The following is a 17,334-nucleotide window of genomic DNA, read 5'->3' on the forward strand; positions in this document are numbered from 1 at the left end:
AAAATGGAGGCATTAAACAAATAAGTATTTTTAAGGATGTAACTAATTGGTAGATAAAGACATTAGATGTACAATATCTGGATTTTTCAAAAGGCATTTGGTAAAGTACCACAAATAAACTCTGCGCATAAAATAATGCTGATTTATCAAATATATTCGAGACCAAGATCGATAGATCTTTGAACTCTCAGGGGATCAATCAACATTTACATTGTATGTATTGGTGGGGGGGGGGGGGTGAAAGGATGGTGAATTTGATCTCCAGGGTCAGTCATAATCTTATTGAATGATAAGTTTAGATTGGACAAGCCATATGGTCTTCTCGCTGCTTCCAGACAATAAATTCTTATTCAATGCGTCCATATGTTGAATCCACCACTGAGCAAGCCAACCCCCGATTGCTATCTGGAAATCAGCTCACACATTAATACTTCCTTAAAGCTGCTTTCTAATGCAACTTTATTTGATAATTTCTCTTACCAATTATGGGAAGTTTGCAGAGGCCCCCCCAAAAAAAACAGGCTTACACTTTGGTGAAATGGTCAACCAGCCTGCTGATACTTGTAGTCAAGGCTCAAAATGAGAAGCACTGCCATTTGAGCAAGATACACAAGTGTGCAGGGTACTAGACTGCAGCACCAGGACCCATTTTCAAAATGGCAGCCAGTAGCTTGACATCCAATTATTCGGTACAAATGCCTATAGGATTCACTGCATCAAACAAAAAAACTCCAGACACAACACATGTAAAAATTAACATGTTACTGGAATATAATTTAAATCATGCAGATATTACATTACCTTCACTCCAAAGCTGACTTTGGTGAAGGCAAATGTTTGTAGGTGATTGTTTGAACTCCGAATAATAGGAGCGATGGAGTTTACCAACAGCTTCTCCAGGTATTGGCCAACAAATGGCCATGCTTGCTGCAGAACCTACCAAAGAAAAGATGTCTCAGTTAGATTTGTTACATTTTGGAATTTGATCTTAGATCTAACACATGCAGAAACCCAGGCAACAATTTTTCCTCAAGAATATTGCTTTCATAACTGACAGCACAAACAAATAATCTCATTTAGGATTCCAGGCTGCTCAGGAACCAGTCACGAGGCAACATGGGGAGCAATCCCATGGAAACTCACATTCCAAGTTTACTTCACTTCCCCTTTCTGCTTAGTGAATGGTCAATCAACACACTTTAAAACAATAATCAACTTAAATCTTAAAAAAACAATTTAAATTTCATTAGGGTTAACAAGAGATATTTCATTTTATAGGGTTAATTCATGAAAAAAAGCCCCATTTACACCTGACCACTTGGGTTAAAAGCAGGTTTAACTAGAATTAAATTTTACACACCAACCTATTTTATGCATTAATAGCATTAAAACATGGGCTTTAAAACTTAGACATCTCCTTGACAATCGTAATGTGCCAGAAAGAGTAGTTTTGATTCCAACCAAGTAGATGTGAGGAATATACATTTTAATATCCCCAGTTTCACTGAATCCGACAGGATCTATCTGACCCGAAACGTCACCCATTCCTTCTCTCCTGAGATGCTGCCTGACCTGCTGAGTTACTCCAGCATTTTGTGAATAAATACCACTGACTGGATGTGATAATAGAATAGAAAAGGGTAACAGCATTATTGAAATCCAAGCAGGTTAATATACAAAATATTTAAATTTGAATCCAATTAAATTGCATGACTTTTGCTAATCTAGTCCCATTTTCCCACATGCTGGAGATACGATTGGGTCAGTGACCTCACTGGAGCAGATTTCAGTGTCTGGTTGAACAACCTTCTATTGCACAGGTTAGAAAGGCCCCTTGTAGGCAAAGTAGAAGTTCCTACCTTGTTTAACCAGTCTGCACGCTCGAGATCTTGGAAGTTGATCTGTGAAAAGGAAACATTGCCAATTTTTAATAAACTAATCAATAAACCAATCCAGGGCGTTTGCAGCATTTAAAATGTAGCTTTCTCCAGAGTGTTTGCACAATTCTCTCTTGCACTCTTTGGAATTAAGTTTACACAAAAATCTCTGGCTTGGAAATTACCCTTGCATGGTGTCATGTTTGATTCTTTCAATATGTATCATCGCAAATACACGCTTTAGTTAAGGTGCAAATCTTCACAATAGCTCTCACGATATTGACAATCACAAATGGCCCGAGGAAGGCTCACCCCAGCATGATATAAAACTGTGATTAGTCTAAGCAAATTGCTATTTAATATTGTTTAACCAACATGGCCGAAGATGTGGAAATCATCATTTGGCACAGTGTCTATGCCAGCCAAAAATTGACTTAAATTCAAATGGCATCTCTTTGGCTTGCGGGCTATGGTTCTTCAAGTCCCAAGAACTTGAGACTTGAACAAGAACTGCGCTCAGTCCGCGTTGGACAAACTGATCTCCCGGTGGCCGAGCACTTCAACTCCCCCTCCCATTCCCAGTCTGACCTTTCTGTCATGGGCCTCCTCCAGTGCCATAGTGAGGCCCACCGGAAATTGGCACCTCATATTTTGCCTGGGCAGCTTGCAGCCCAGTGGTATGAACATCGACTTCTCCAACTTTAGATAGTTCCTCTGCCCCTCTCTTCCCCTCCCCTTCCCAGATCTCCCTCTATCTTCCCGTCTCCACCTATATCCTTCCTTTGTCCCACCCCCCTGACATCAGTCTGAGGAAGGGTCTCGACCCGAAATGTCACCCATTCCTTCTCTCCTGAGATGCTGCCTGACCTGCTGAGTTACTCCAGCATTTTGTGAATAAATACCTTCGATGGTTCTACAAGTGCTCATCCAGATTAGAAACAGCGAATTAGAAACACCCATGTAAGTGAGAAAACACTTTTAGAGCAGCCCACTCTAAATTTCTACCTATTGAACTTAAAGCTATGTCCTTTAGTTACTGATCTCTCGTGCAACATTTTATCTTATCTGCATGAGGATATCTTCTCATATCCTAGGTACTTTTATAGCATTTTTTGGAGACACATTTCTGTGGACAGCCTTAAGAGGACAGTGCTCCAGTACCTCTTTTTAATGGAATCAAAAATTTCAGGTGAGATTTATAAGAACCTAGTAGAGCAAATGATGCTACTCCCAGTATTCTCTTGGAGTTACCACACAGTGAAGTTCATGTCCACTGTGCCCTTGGATGGATATACTGCAATTTGGGAGCAGTTGTTTGACCACCGGGAGGCAATTGAAGACTATGGTGATGACTTTACTGTGGGAGACTCCTCTGGAGTTACCATACTCAGTCATGCCTCCTTTCTTGTAGATGTCACAGCCGTGAGGTCCCCTGGTATATCATTCTCTTCCCAGATGTGGATAATGAGATTGTGGATTAATGACTGAAGATCTTCAGCACCAAGCTTTAGGATTTTACTGGTCCCTCTGCTCATGAGGCCTTGTTATTTTCAGTTGATATAGAAAAACATAACAAAATAGGTGCAGGAGTAGGCCATTCGGCCCTTTGAGCCAGCACCACCATTCAATATGATCATGGCTGATCATCCAAAATCAGTACCCTGTTCCTGCCTTCTCCCCACATCCCTTTATTCAATTTTCCCCAAGAGCTAAATCTAACTCCCTCTTGAAAACATCCAGTGAATTGACCTCCACTGCCTTCTGTGGCAGAGAATTCCCAGATTCAAAACTCTCTGGGTGAAGAAGTTTTTCCTCACCTCAGTCCTAAATGGCCAACCCCTTATTCTTAAACTGTGTGACCCCCTGGTTCTGGACTCTCCCAACATCGGGAACATTTTTCCCGCATCTAGCCTGTCCAATCCTTTAAGAATTTTATGTTTCTATAAGATCCCCTTTCATCCTTTTAAATTCCAGTGAATATCAGCCCAGTCGACCCATTCTTCCATCATATCCCCAACTTCACTGCTCCCTTCAACTCTTTTCTCCCTCTTCTCTCTATCACTTCACCTTCTCTTCTTCCCGACTTGAAGTCCAGTTACAATGGGAAGTGCCGTAAGCACCCAATTCCTGCAAAGGAAATACCCTTGGGATTTGGGAATGTATCTGAGGTAAACAGGAAGAGGTCCTGTCCCATACATAACTGGCAACAAAGACAAATATTGCTAAACCTCATCACCCACATCACCAGCTGCTTTTTAACCTCTGCTCTCTCCAATTTAAGTACACATTCTCACATCCCTAATCAGCCATCCAAATACCTAGCAACAAAGCCATTGTTGTGTCATTTAATGCCGAGTTATCCTTGCTATGTGGGCCCAAATCTGCCAGAAATTAACTTGAAAATTAAGTGTAGGAAGGAACTGCAGATGCTGGTTTAAAGTGAAGATAGACACAAAAAGCTGGAGTAACTCAGCCTTTGACTTTGTCAGGAGTGGTGGCAAGGCTGGACTAAATGTGTTGCTGGTGAATGGAATCAAATGCATTTGCATCATGGAGGGTCATAGTTAAGGAACTCTTTAAAGCATTCCTTTTAGCAAGCACAGAATGCCTCTGTCCCTGATTAGTTCACCTCAGTTCCTAGCTCTCAGTGGGGCAAGGTCTTGGATTGTCCTTTATGCTGGACTTCAGAGCTCCTATATGCTGTGGATATTCTGTGACTCCTGGAGGCAGAGATTTGCCAGGTTATCTGTGAGGCACCGTCTGAGACAAAGCTAATTTTATGGTTAAGAGCTCTGATATTGATCTTCCTGTGGCAACTTTTCTGTTGATACTGATGCTTTGGAGCCAGGTTGCTGGAGACAATAGAATGGATTAGGTGTGGCAGTCAATCCAATTGTTGTCAATGGCACTGAGATTAAACATCAGCCATGACCTTATTGAAGGGCAATATAGAGGGACCAAATGACCTACTCCTACTTCTCTTTGTGCTCTTGTATAACAGATGCAAAACACTTTGTAAACAATTCATATTAGAGACTAACCAGTAGTTTATAGCCGTTATGAAGAATAAGACTGCCAACAAAATTCTGGGAACTGTTTTGATTCCCAGTCAAAAATGTATTGAAAAATTCCAGATTTGCCACAGAACACACACACCCAATTATGGCAACTATCCCATGGTGTACGAATGGAATGCATTTCCTTGTTTACCCTCCTCTCCCAGTAAAACAAAAAACAAGATTTTAAAACTGGAATCCTCAACAGCACATTGCTTGCAACACTTGGCAGAAGATTTTGGAAAATCTGTACAGCTATCTATTATTTTAAAATGTTGACTGTTCTTCCCCACCCTAGTCAAGGACTAGAATTGTTAAGATTAATGAAAGCTGCTTGTCCGGATCAAAATTGATTGCTGGGCGAGGCTAAAGAATTAAAGAGGCACTTTCAGCTCAGCAGTCATTTTAAGCAACTGCAAAGTCAGTGTTTTAGAACACAAACAACTGCAGACACCAATTATTTACAAACACTACTAATCACACACTACATGGGAAGCTTTGGAATGCTACCTAGAGAATGTCATAGAGTGATACAGTGTGGAAACAGGCCCTTCGGCCCAACTTGCCCACACCGGCCAACATGTCCCAGCAACACTAGTCCCACCTGCCTGCGCTTGTTCCATATCCCTCCAAACCTGTCCTATCCATGCACCTGTCTAACCGTTATAATAAACCATTAGCAAATTTGCAGATGATACAAAGCTGGGTGGCAGTGTGAACTGTGAAGAAGATGCTATGAGGTTGCAGGGTGACTTGGACAGGTTGTGTGAGTGGGCGGATGCATGGCAGATGCAGTTTAATGTGGATAAGTCTGAGGCTATTCACTTTGGTGATAAGATTAGGAAGGCAGAGTATTATCTGAATGGTGTCAAGTTAGGAACAGGGGACGTACAACGAGATCTGGGTGTCCCTGTGCATCAGTCACTGAAAGGAAGCATGCAGGTACAGCAGGCAGTGAAGAAAGCCAATGGAATGTTGGCCTTCATAACAAGAGGAGTTGAGTATAGGAGCAAAGAGGTCCTTCTGCAGTTGTACAGAGCCCTAGTGAGACCGCACCTGGAGTACAGTGTGCAGTTTTGGTCTCCAAATTTGAGGAAGGATATTCTTGCTATTGAGGGCATGCAGCGTAGGTTTACTAGGTTAATTCCCGAAATGGCGGGACTATCATATGTTGAAAGACTGGAGCGACTAGGCTTGTATACACTGGAATTTAGAAGGATGAGAGGCGATCTTATCGAAACGTATAAGATTATTAAGGGGTTGGACACGTTGGAAGCAGGAAACATGTTCCCAATGTTGGGGGAGTCCAGAACAAGGGGCCACAGTTTAAGAATAAGGGGTAGGCCATTTAGAACTGAGATGAGGAAAAACTTTTTCAGTCAGAGAGTTGTGAATCTGTGGAATTCTCTGCCTCAGAAGGCAGTGGAGGCCAATTCTCTGAATGCATTCAAGAGAGAGCTAGATAGAGCTCTTAAGGATAGCGGAGTCAGGGGGTATGGGGAGAAGGCAGGAACGGGGTACTGATTGAGAATGATCAGCCATGATCACATTGAATGGCGGTGCTGGCTCGAAGGGCCGAATGGCCTCCTCCTGCGTCTATTGTCTATTGGGATAGTCCCAGCCTCAACTACCTTCTCTGGCAGCTTGTTCCATACACCCACCACCCTTTATATGGAAAAAGTTACCCCTCAGATTCCTATTACATCTTTTCCCCTTCACCTTGAACCTATGTCCTCTGGTCCTTGATTCCCCAACTCAGGGCAAGAGACTGTGCATCTACCCGATCTATTCCTCTCATGATTTTGCACACCTCTTAAGATCACCCCTCATCTTCCTGCGCCCCAAGGAATAGAGACCCAGCCTACTCAACCTCTCCCTATAGCTCACACCCTCTAGTCCTGGCAACATCCTCGTAAATCTTTTCTGAACCCTTTCAAGCTTGACAATATCTTTCCTATAACAGGGTGCCCAGAACTGAACACAATATTCTAAATGTGGTCTCACCAACGTCTTATACGACTGCAACATGCCCTCCCAACTGGATGGGCATACCTATTTGTATGCCCAAGTTGTGTGTAGAGTTGAAACAATTTTATTTGAACTGAAAACCAGAAACTAAAAACCACATTGTTTGCCAAAAGAGTAATACAACTTCTTTTTCTGCAGATTTTGGAGAAGTTACTTAATTTTTCTAAACACAGTAAGAGAAGCCTCAAAATTCAAACCATTCTTGCATGGCCTGCCCAAATTTCAGAATTCTGACACCATGTAGCAGGGTACTACATCTCTAACCAGTGGTCCAGTTTAATCCTATATCTGATCCTATTCTTCCATTCATAAACAGGCCTCCAATCTGGTATGGTACGACTCTTACTGGGATTTAAGACTTTTTTTAAAAATCAGGCTTTGGCCAATTCTGAAGTTCACTTTCCTGAATGCTCGTGGAATTGGCAGTTCACTGAAATTTTCAGGATGGAGATGAATAGATTTGTAGCAAGGTATATGGATCAAGACAGGCTAATGAGTTTAAAGAAAATGATCTATGACCATTTCAGGCTCGAGGAGCCGAAATGACGACAGCATCCGTTGAGATGTTTTTATCTGCTTCAGGAAATGTTGATTTAAGTTAGCACCAGCTGCCTAGCTTGACAGCGTGCAGAAAAAGGACCTCAAAACAAAAAAAAAACTAGCACTGTGGCAGTAATATCAGATTCAGACCCATTCAGGAAACCACATTTTCAATTGTTCAATGTTTTGTTATTAAACGGCAGAAAAGGCTTCAAAGGCTATTTGTACGTAGTGCATTTTCCACAAATCGACCATGGGCTGAGCTAGAACATTGAAGTTGCCCCACTGCTTTTTTGTCTGATTCACCAAGGGTGGCTCCTGGGGAAATGGTCCACATTTTCCAGAATATTGTTTACTTTAGAGATAGAGCACGGATTAAAAGTACCATTCGCAAATTTGCAGATGATATCATATCATATCATATATATACAGCCGGAAACAGGCCTTTTCGGCCCTCCAAGTCCGTGCCGCCCAGTGATCCTCGTACATTAACACTATCCTACACCCACTAGGGACAATTTTTACATTTACCCAGCCAATTAACCTACATACCTGTACGTCTTTGGAGTGTGGGAGGAAACCGAAGATCTCGGAGAAAACCCACGCAGGTCACGGGGAGAACGTACAAACTCCTTACAGTGCAGCACCCGTAGTCAGGATCGAACCTGAGTCTCCGGCGCTGCATTCGCTGTAAAGCAGCAACTCTACCGCTGCGCTACCGTGCTGGGTGGTAGTGTGAACTGTGAGGAAGATGCTATGAGGTTGCAGGGTGACTTGGACAGGTTGTGTGAGTGGGCGGATGCATGGCAGATGCAGTTTAATGTGGATAAGTCTGAGGTTATCCACTTTGGTGGTAAGAATAGGAAGGCAGAGTATTATCTGAATGGTGTCAAGTTAGGAACAGGGGACGTACAACGAGATCTGGGTGTCCTAGTGCATCAGTCACTGAAAGTAAGCATGCAGGTACAGCATGCAGTGAAGAAAGCCAATGGAATGTTGGCCTTCATAACAAGAGGAGTTGAGTATAGGAGCAAAGAGGTCCTTCTGCAGTTGTACAGAGCCCTAGTGAGACCGCACCTGGAGTACTGTGCAGTTTTGGTCTCCAAATTTGAGGAAGGATATTCTTGCTATTGAGGGCGTGCAGCATAGGTTTACTAGGTTAATTCCCAGAATGGCGGGACAATTATATGCTGAAAGACTTGAGCGACTAGGCTTGTATACACTGGAATTTAGAAGGATGAGAGGAGATCTTATCGAAACGTATAAGATTATTAAGGGGTTGGACACGTTAGAGGCAGGAAACATGTTCCCAATGTTAGGGGAGTCCAGAACCAGGGGCCACAGTTTAAGAATAAGGGGTAGGCCATTTAGAACTGAGATGAGGAAAAACTTTTTCAGTCAGAGAGTTGTGAATCTGTGGAATTCTCTGCCTCAGAAGGCAGTGGAGGCCAATTCTCTGAATGCATTCAAGAGAGAGTTAGATCGAGCTCTTAAGGATAGTGGAGTCAGGGGGTATGGGGAGAAGGCAGGAACGGGGTACTGATTGAGAATGATCAGCCAGGATCACATTGAATGGCGGTGCTGGCTCGAAGGGCCGAATGGCCTCCTCCTGCACCTATTGTCTATTGTAAACAGGCCCTTTGACGCCGACCATCGATCACCTGTTCACACTAGTTCTATGTTATCCCATTTTCTCATCCACTCCCTAAAGTACAAATTTCCAACTAACGTGTCACTGGCTATGCCCACTCATAGAAAAATGGAGGAGCACTTTGGATGGTCTAAAGAATGCCAGATCCATGCAATGGGACTACAAAGAGGCCCAATTTATCTACTCGTCGACTCCAGTCAGCTACCTCCTACTCCATCTGTAAAGAGAATCTGGAATTTCCACATTGGTCTCATCTGTCAACTCAGAACATGAACAGAAGTTATCTGTAATCCACAAGGATTGCTTGAGAAGAGGGGATACAATGCCCTCCACAATGTTTGGGGGACAAAGACCCATCAAATTATTTATTTGCCTCTGTACTGCACAATTTGAGATTTGTATTGGAAAAAATCCACATGTGGTTAAAGTGCACATTGTCAGTTTTTATAAAAGGGTATTTTTATACATTTTGGTTTCACCATGTAGAAATTACAGCTGTGTTTGTACATGGGTCCCCCCCCCCCCCCCCCCCTCATTTCAGGGCACCATAATTTTGTTGCATGTCCTTTGCATGCAATGACTGCTTGAAGTCTGCGATTTATGGACATCACCAGTTGCTGGGTGTCTTCTCTGGTGATGCTCTTCCAGGCCTGTATTGCAGCCTCTTTAGCTCATATCTTGTTTGATTCATTAATTTAAATTATTGATGGATGAATCAATACAAGCAGAAGATCTCCGTAATCAGATAAGTTAATTAAGTATCAGCTGTGAATGTCTAGTGACATTTAGATCTGACCATTTATCTGGAACCTTGCTCACAGTTTTATTGGTATTGTGTTTAATGGCCTATGATGACGCAATGTTTTTTCAGATAACTGACCTATTCATCATAATGAATGGTCAGAGGTCAAGTAGTCTCCAAGGAGGCATCTCCCAGCAAACATCAGCATTATACGCACAGAGAACATTGAGACGACAAGAGACAAGATACTGCTCTAATGTTAAATCTGTCTGCATGTTAGAATGTCCAGTAACATTTAAATGGACAAAGGAAAGTTCTCCAAGAATGCGGAATACTTAGTTTGCTGTTAAAAATGCCCAACACGTTCAGTCAATTTTATAACATATCTTAATTAGATAAAGGATTGAAGTCAAAATAAGCATCTAGGTTTTCTCCACTTTGGCTTCTTTAAATCTAATAATAGACTCTTGCAGAGCAGGTGTTCCAATGCACTGCCTGGGTTAGAAGGCAGCTTGGGTCTACTTGTAGGCCCATATTAGGCATTGTACGGGAACAGGGGCAGAATTTGAGGCTTGTCCTAAACTGGCCAACAGGCCACCTCAGCAGAATTCCATTGAGCCAACAAGACATCCAGAGGGAGTTCATTACCAACTTGGACCCATTATGATCCTCAGGTAGGTTAGTGAGGGAATTATGTGATGACTGCTTCTTGGGATCCAAGGTGACTTGCTTTCATTCTGCTGTTTTTTATTCTGGTTTTGGAATCGCAAAGCACATCCAAACACAAATTGAAAAGATTATACAACACTCACTTGGACTTCTTTACGTCACACTTTGTCAAATGCTCCTTTGATGTCAAGGGCAGCTACTCGCCCCACCTCTGGAATTTAGCTCTGTGGTCCACATTTGATGTTAGTCATTGAATTCAGCTGTGGTCCTAGATACTGCAGGACTGTAAAGTTTTGAACTGATCACTTAGCTCTGACTGCAGAATGCCAGTAATCCTGTGATGTAGCTTTGCACCTCATTTCTCATGCATACCAGATGCTGTATCTAATATACCCTTCCAATTGGTACTTCCCCAGAAACTGGAGCATCACAAAGAGTGTATACAAAGGCAAAAGGATAGGCCATGAGAATTGAGGATGAGCAAGGGGTAAATTAAACTATTGCACACGATGCTCTGGTTTGCAGAACGATTGCTTTCATTTCCTTAGAAGGGTGGCAACTCATCTTTAATAATTTCACACTTCTCAAGATAGTGTTCTCTTCAAAGACTCTGCTAACTAATGAATGTATAGATCAGACTTGAATTTAGCTTTTTTTTTGCCAAATTTCCTGATACATCATAAATAGTTCCAACAGTTAACAGATTTCATAATGCCTCATGAATAGCAAGAACAATTAGAATGACTATTCTCAATCATTAGCAGGTTTATAAAAATGAAATAAATTGCTCTCGATTTGGACCATGCAGCTCTGCGTTTTATGATATTGCTTGATTATTTATGGAAGATACCACTAGCTTGAAAAGCATTTGCAATATGTCCATTTTGCAATATTTTTATACAAAGAGAAGTGGTGCAATAACTTTGTAGATATGGCTCATGGTACACAACCCAATATCAGTCAGCTAATGTGATCATTTGAAGTAGACAAAATGCTGGAGTAATTCAGCAGGTCAGGCAGCATCTTTGGAGAACAAGGATGGGTGACATTTCAGTTCAGGACCCTTCAGACTGAAGGGGGTGGGGAGGTGAAGAGCTGGAGGCAGGGAAAGACCAGGACCACCCACAAATTACCTTGGGCCTGTTGTTGACTAGGGAAGGTGTGATCTTAAGAGGAAACCCGTAGAACTGGTAAAACTAGCGTGGAGGAAGGGGGAGGGGAGTGCAAGTAGAAGTTCCTTAAGATTAGAGAATTCAATGTTCATACCGTTGGGTTGCAAGCTGCAAGTTATACCCAATCACTATTCTTGGTTCATTTTATTTTCTTTGGTACTCTTCTCAATTTTGCCATCCTTTAGTAATTTAGTATTTAAAAATAAATCCTTAAATGTTCAAAATATAACTTTTAATTTCAGTTGGGAAAGATCATTGCCTGCAATGCCCAAGAGAAGGAGTGGCCATACGGTTACAAATGTACCATTGAGGTAAAAGAGACAATTTAAGGAAAAACATGCACCTCTCACCACCCACCACTCACACTCCCCATCAGAACAGCCCCCTCCATCGACTCCTTTAAGTCCAGGCTCAAAACCTATTTCTACTCCATAGCGTTTGAGGCCCTCTGAGTGGGCGCTGTGAATTGTTTACGTATGTGCTGTTATGTTTGTGTGCCATTGTATGTTCGTTTCCTAGTACCTGAACTGATGTACAGCACTTTGGTCAACGTGGGTTGTTTTTAAATGTGCTTTACAAATAAAACTGACTTGACACTAAGTATGGGCCATCTAAATGTAGGCAAGTATCATTCCTCCCTGGAAAATGTACACTTTATTCAATGTACGGCTAATAATTTGATGAGACAGGAAAGGATATAATGGGAAACCAAGGAGTAGCAGGTCAAGAAGTGGGTGGGAGCAATCGGCCAGCTGCAATCTAGGACTGACTCACTTCTTTCTCAGGAAAGAGTTGTGTTGGCAGAAAAGGGAATCACATGTTTCCATTTCTCATTGGTCGCTGAGAAAGGAAAATAAATCCCGTTCCCCTTTCCAAAAGCTCATGCAACCAACTGGAAAACTTGAATGAGGATGGGGAGAGATAAAAGTGGGGATTTTGTCATCACATAGAGGTGATGCTTTAATGGGAATTTGCTTATAATAGATACAGACATTGTTTATGATACAAACTAGCCAGATTACTCATACTCATTCTTTGCCATTAAGAACAGTCATGCAGACATCACATGCTAGATTTTGCATTTTATAACAAAAGTACTAAACTGTGCAATGTCTCCAGAATAATTACAGTTCAATTGAAGAGCCTGGGTTTACTTAACAATTAGACATGACCCAAAAGCAACACTGCTCAATCCTAGTTAGTAGCACGATACCACATTAGATTAATTGTACGACATCCATATTCTTTAAACATAAATCTGCACTGCATCCCAGACATTGCAAGCAATGATGCTCTAAACCACAAGTCAAACAGTTGTCAGAATTGGAGGCGATCAAAAACAATTAGCCTCCAATTGATAAAGACATCCAAAATTTTAACCCATTCTCAAAGTTGGCAGCGGAGAATCAAGCTGATTTGCAACTTATTGCATGTTTGTTCTGATGCTTCAGACCCAGATGTCATATGGGCAATACCACAAGCAATCCATTATCTGTGTCACTCAAAAAAAGCAATCATTTGCAGTTGGTCCCATTTACAGCTGATTTCATTAGCATCAACATGTCGACCCTTACAATTGTTGAAGGAAAATCTTAGAATTATAGAGATTTCAGTCAGAATCAGGCGTCTCAGTCCATTGGGCCAATGCCTTAGTTCATCCCCTGCGAGAGATTTTCACTCTGGCCTTTATTTTCTTGTATGACTCAAAGTAATGGAAAACTGAGTCACTCAATTTCTAATCATTTTCGGGGGCTTGGACCAAAGCTTTTAAGCTTGCTCTTGCAGTGATGCCATCAGGAAATGAAAACAATTGAATTTTAAATTTGGAATACCTTCCAGAATATTCACTAATTTAAACTGCAATTATACATCAGAATTCCTCCTTTGTGAAAGTAAGAAGCGCCCGCTTTTATTGTGTCAATCTGAGAGAGCAGGCATGACTTCAAAATAGCAAAAAACGAACAAGCACAAACTGATGATGCTGCCAGAAAACAGTGTCATATAAACAGTTCAGTAATAATGCACATATCAGGTAACATTAAACAATGCAGCCTCACAAGAAAGTGCAGCATGGGCATTTTTATAGCATGGGGAGACAGGATGGAGCTGAATAGAAGTGTTTACTGTGGATTGCATATGAAGCATCGGGTACAAATTCAGTTTCTTTCTCTCTCATACAACTCCCCTAAAACTTAAACAGTAAGTAGATTGGGTGGAGGCAAAAGCTAGCCAGTAAGATGTAATGGTGATTAATTTGCAGAACAGCTGCCAATAAAATATTACTTGTTTTTCTAGCCTTCAAATTCCTTTCACTCTAATCCTGTCAATTTGGATGTTTCTATTGTATGTAGTTCTATTAAAGGGACACAGCTTTTATGTAGAAAATATTGGGCATCTTCAGCTTGGGCCTGCATAGTCTTTCACAAAAGTGGGCAACACCCAATTAAAGCAAATGAGTTTTCATAAAGATTGTAAACCTCCCTCCTTCATAAACTTATTCAAAATGCTGCTGCCTTTGTCCTAATTCTTAAGTAGCCCTATTCATCCACCATTTGCACTCATCTTTATCTCATATTTCAGCAAGTTTTAAAATCCTTCATCTAATTTTCAAATTCCTCCACCACTCCAAAATAGCTGAACTCCAACTCTTGGCCATTTCCTTCATCCTACTTTTAACACCAATGTCTACATCTATTTACATTGTAAATACTGTCATTCCCTCTCTAGAACTATCCACCATACCTGTCTTCACCAAAGATGTCTGTGAAAATCTACCTTTTAGGCCAAGCATTGAGACACCTCTCCTACTATCTTCTTTGCCTGCATCATCATTTTTAATATGGTAACATTCCTGTGAAGTGCTTTTAAATGTCTTGTAACATCAAAAGTACAACATAAATGGAAAAGACTGAAAGTTAAATAACCCCCATACCCTTTTGATGTTGAATGGGGGAAATTATATTGTAAAGGGAAGAGAGCCAAAATGCAAATAAAGACTGGACATGCCCATCCAAATCAGCCCCTGGTGATTTAGGCAGGTACTACCAATAATGAATATAGAAATCAGAATCATTCCCAATCTAGTTCCCTGTGGAATAAAAAGAGTCCAGGGAGAAAATCCTCTGGGATTGATACCAGCTGTTTACTTTGTTTGAACATGTACCCTTAAACTGCCAGCATGATGGAGTTGCAGTCATGCTGATAGACTGATAACCTTGCAGCTCTGCAAATTAGGAAGTTGCAAAACAGCTTTCTGCTGTTTAATCAAAACACATTACAGTCAAGACTTTTGAACCAGAACAGTGAAAATTTTATTTGCTGCACCTTTGCACGCAACGACAAAAAAACCAACAAATAATCAGCTGTTCTAAGAAAACTAGACCATGATAGTGCAAAAACAAATGTCTGTAGTGGTTCAGGGCAGAGGTAGGGTTGTGGTTAGGATTGAACAGGGTGGTTCAAAAACCTGATGATAGGATGCTCTGTGATGCTTTATTTGCTCTTTAACTGAGTATAGCCAGCCATTACACTCTCCCACCCCCCCCCCCCCCCCCAGTTAAAAAAAAACAACAAAGTGCTGGAGGAACTTAGCGAGTCAGACAGCATCCATGGAGGGAAGTGGACAATGTTTTGGGTTAGGACTCCTGTGGAGGAGAGGATACCTTGAGGATGCAGAGTGATGCATTGGAATGAAATAGGGGAAGAGAAACTTCAGTTGTGAGGAAATGACTCGAGAAGTGAGGATTATTATTTTCCGATCAATGGAGGTTGAAGGAGAATAATAAATGTGTTCAATATTTGAAGTTGCTAGATAAAATAGATATGGAAAACAGTTGCTTCAGTTGACCCAAGACAGATTTAAAAGGAGAGGTTTGCCGCAAATTATGTTCAAGAAAGTACCTCAAAGGACAGTGGAAGCAGACGTGATAGTAACTTTCAAAAGAGTAATTTAATGTGGATGTAATTTTTAAATATTTGCTGGGTTATCAAGAAAGTGCACATTAGTGGTACAAATTGAATAGTTCTATCTATCTACCCAAGACTTAAGGGCACAACTGCAGAACGACCTCAGTGAAACAAAGAGATTAATTCTGGGCACACTGGATTGATTAATGTTTTGAGTACGAGTCAGCTAAATGTAGTTTCCTTCAAAATCCCTTTTAGCAGACCAGTTTCCTGAAACCACAGCAGATGCCAGGGCTCAAATTGCATCAACAAATTTCTGGAGCCATTTGCATGCTGCTCTCTGGGTAGCAGACAGTTTTATTTATATCTGAAAGCATGTGGTTTGGGTCCATGGAGAGAAGCAGCACAGTAAAAGAATAACTAAACATTATCTAATGTTCTTGCTCTTATCGACTCCACAAGGAATATCCAGTTATTATAACCCAAACCAAATTTGGAGAGGCTACACTTTGGAGAAATATTAATCATGACAATACATGGTGTCCAATGCCCTCCCATTCAGTACTTTTTCAATAAGAACAAACTCTTGATTTGGCCTCACATATACTACTTTCACCTCATTTCTCCAAAAGTTACTATTTTCCAAACCTTGCTCTCTTCGTCAGATTTCTGCAGAGTTCCTACGTGCGTTGAGTGAACAGCACCCAGTCCTCTCCCAATGTTAGAATAAGACTGAAAATGGTTTCATAGTTGTATGGTATTCCTCTTCAGCCTTAAGCAAATCCTAGACCTCAGCTCAAACTTTCTTGTAGCCTGCGGCAGAACAAGATCTTGTCCTTCATTACATAACCAGCAACAGACTTTAAAATATATATTACCATACATTGGTTACTCATTGTTACAGGATTCACTGTAATACATCTAGCTGGGAGTTCAGCCAAGTAACCATGAAGGAATGACTTCAAGAAACTCCACGACCATACTACAGAAAGGATTAGTTGCATAGTGGCCTGCATATTCATTTTATATCAAAGGATTGAGAGATTTAAAGATCTTTCTGCAGAAAATCTCTAAATTACCATGGAGGGAGGGAAGGCATGCACTAATCCCACCCAGCAACAGTTCCTTGGGACCAAGCAATTCCAAGTTATGGATTTAGAAATATTTGAAGATCTACACATGAAGGTTTAGAGAAATTATTTCACACAGCCGTTGGATTTTGAGACCCTCCACTTTAAAAGCTGGTGCAAATTAATTCCATGAATACTTAAAAAGGAATCAACAAGCAGCCCACTTGATAAATACTCATCTACCACACTAAACATCAACTTCCCCCATCACTGGATGCAGTATGTACCATATCCAACATGCGCTGCATTTACTCATTTTGGCGACTCCAACAGCACCTTCTAAACCCATCACCTCAACCACCGAGGAGAAGGATGTTAAGTACATGGAAACTCCACCCAAAACGTCAACCATTCCTTTTCTCCAGAGATGCTGCCTGTCCCGCTGAATTACTCCGGCATTTTGTGTCTATCTACACTTAATTAAGAACTAGTTGCCATTCTCAAAAGACAATGCAAAACCATTGTATGGAAAATTGAAGCACTTGAACGTTAAGGCATACTGTTGGGCAAAGTAGAGATAGCTTTACTCCAGCATTTTGTGCCTATCTTTGGTGTAAACCAGC

General features: G+C 41.3%; 1 protein-coding gene across 1 annotated transcript in view; it reads right to left on the reverse strand.

The window, feature by feature from the left end:
- Positions 1-17,334, reverse strand: part of esyt1a (extended synaptotagmin-like protein 1a) — a 63,487-nt gene that overhangs the window by 37,112 nt on the left and 9,041 nt on the right. Inside the window, exons 2-3 of the mRNA XM_078431395.1 lie at positions 1,860-1,901; positions 802-936 (exon numbers count right to left, since the gene is read on the reverse strand). Of these exons, the coding sequence (XP_078287521.1) occupies positions 802-936; positions 1,860-1,901 (177 nt within the window). The remainder of the gene's footprint in view (positions 1-801; positions 937-1,859; positions 1,902-17,334) is intronic.

The sequence above is a fragment of the Rhinoraja longicauda genome, chromosome 42 (genome assembly GCF_053455715.1).
Source record: "Rhinoraja longicauda isolate Sanriku21f chromosome 42, sRhiLon1.1, whole genome shotgun sequence".
In the NCBI taxonomy this organism is placed as follows: domain Eukaryota; kingdom Metazoa; phylum Chordata; class Chondrichthyes; order Rajiformes; family Arhynchobatidae; genus Rhinoraja; species Rhinoraja longicauda.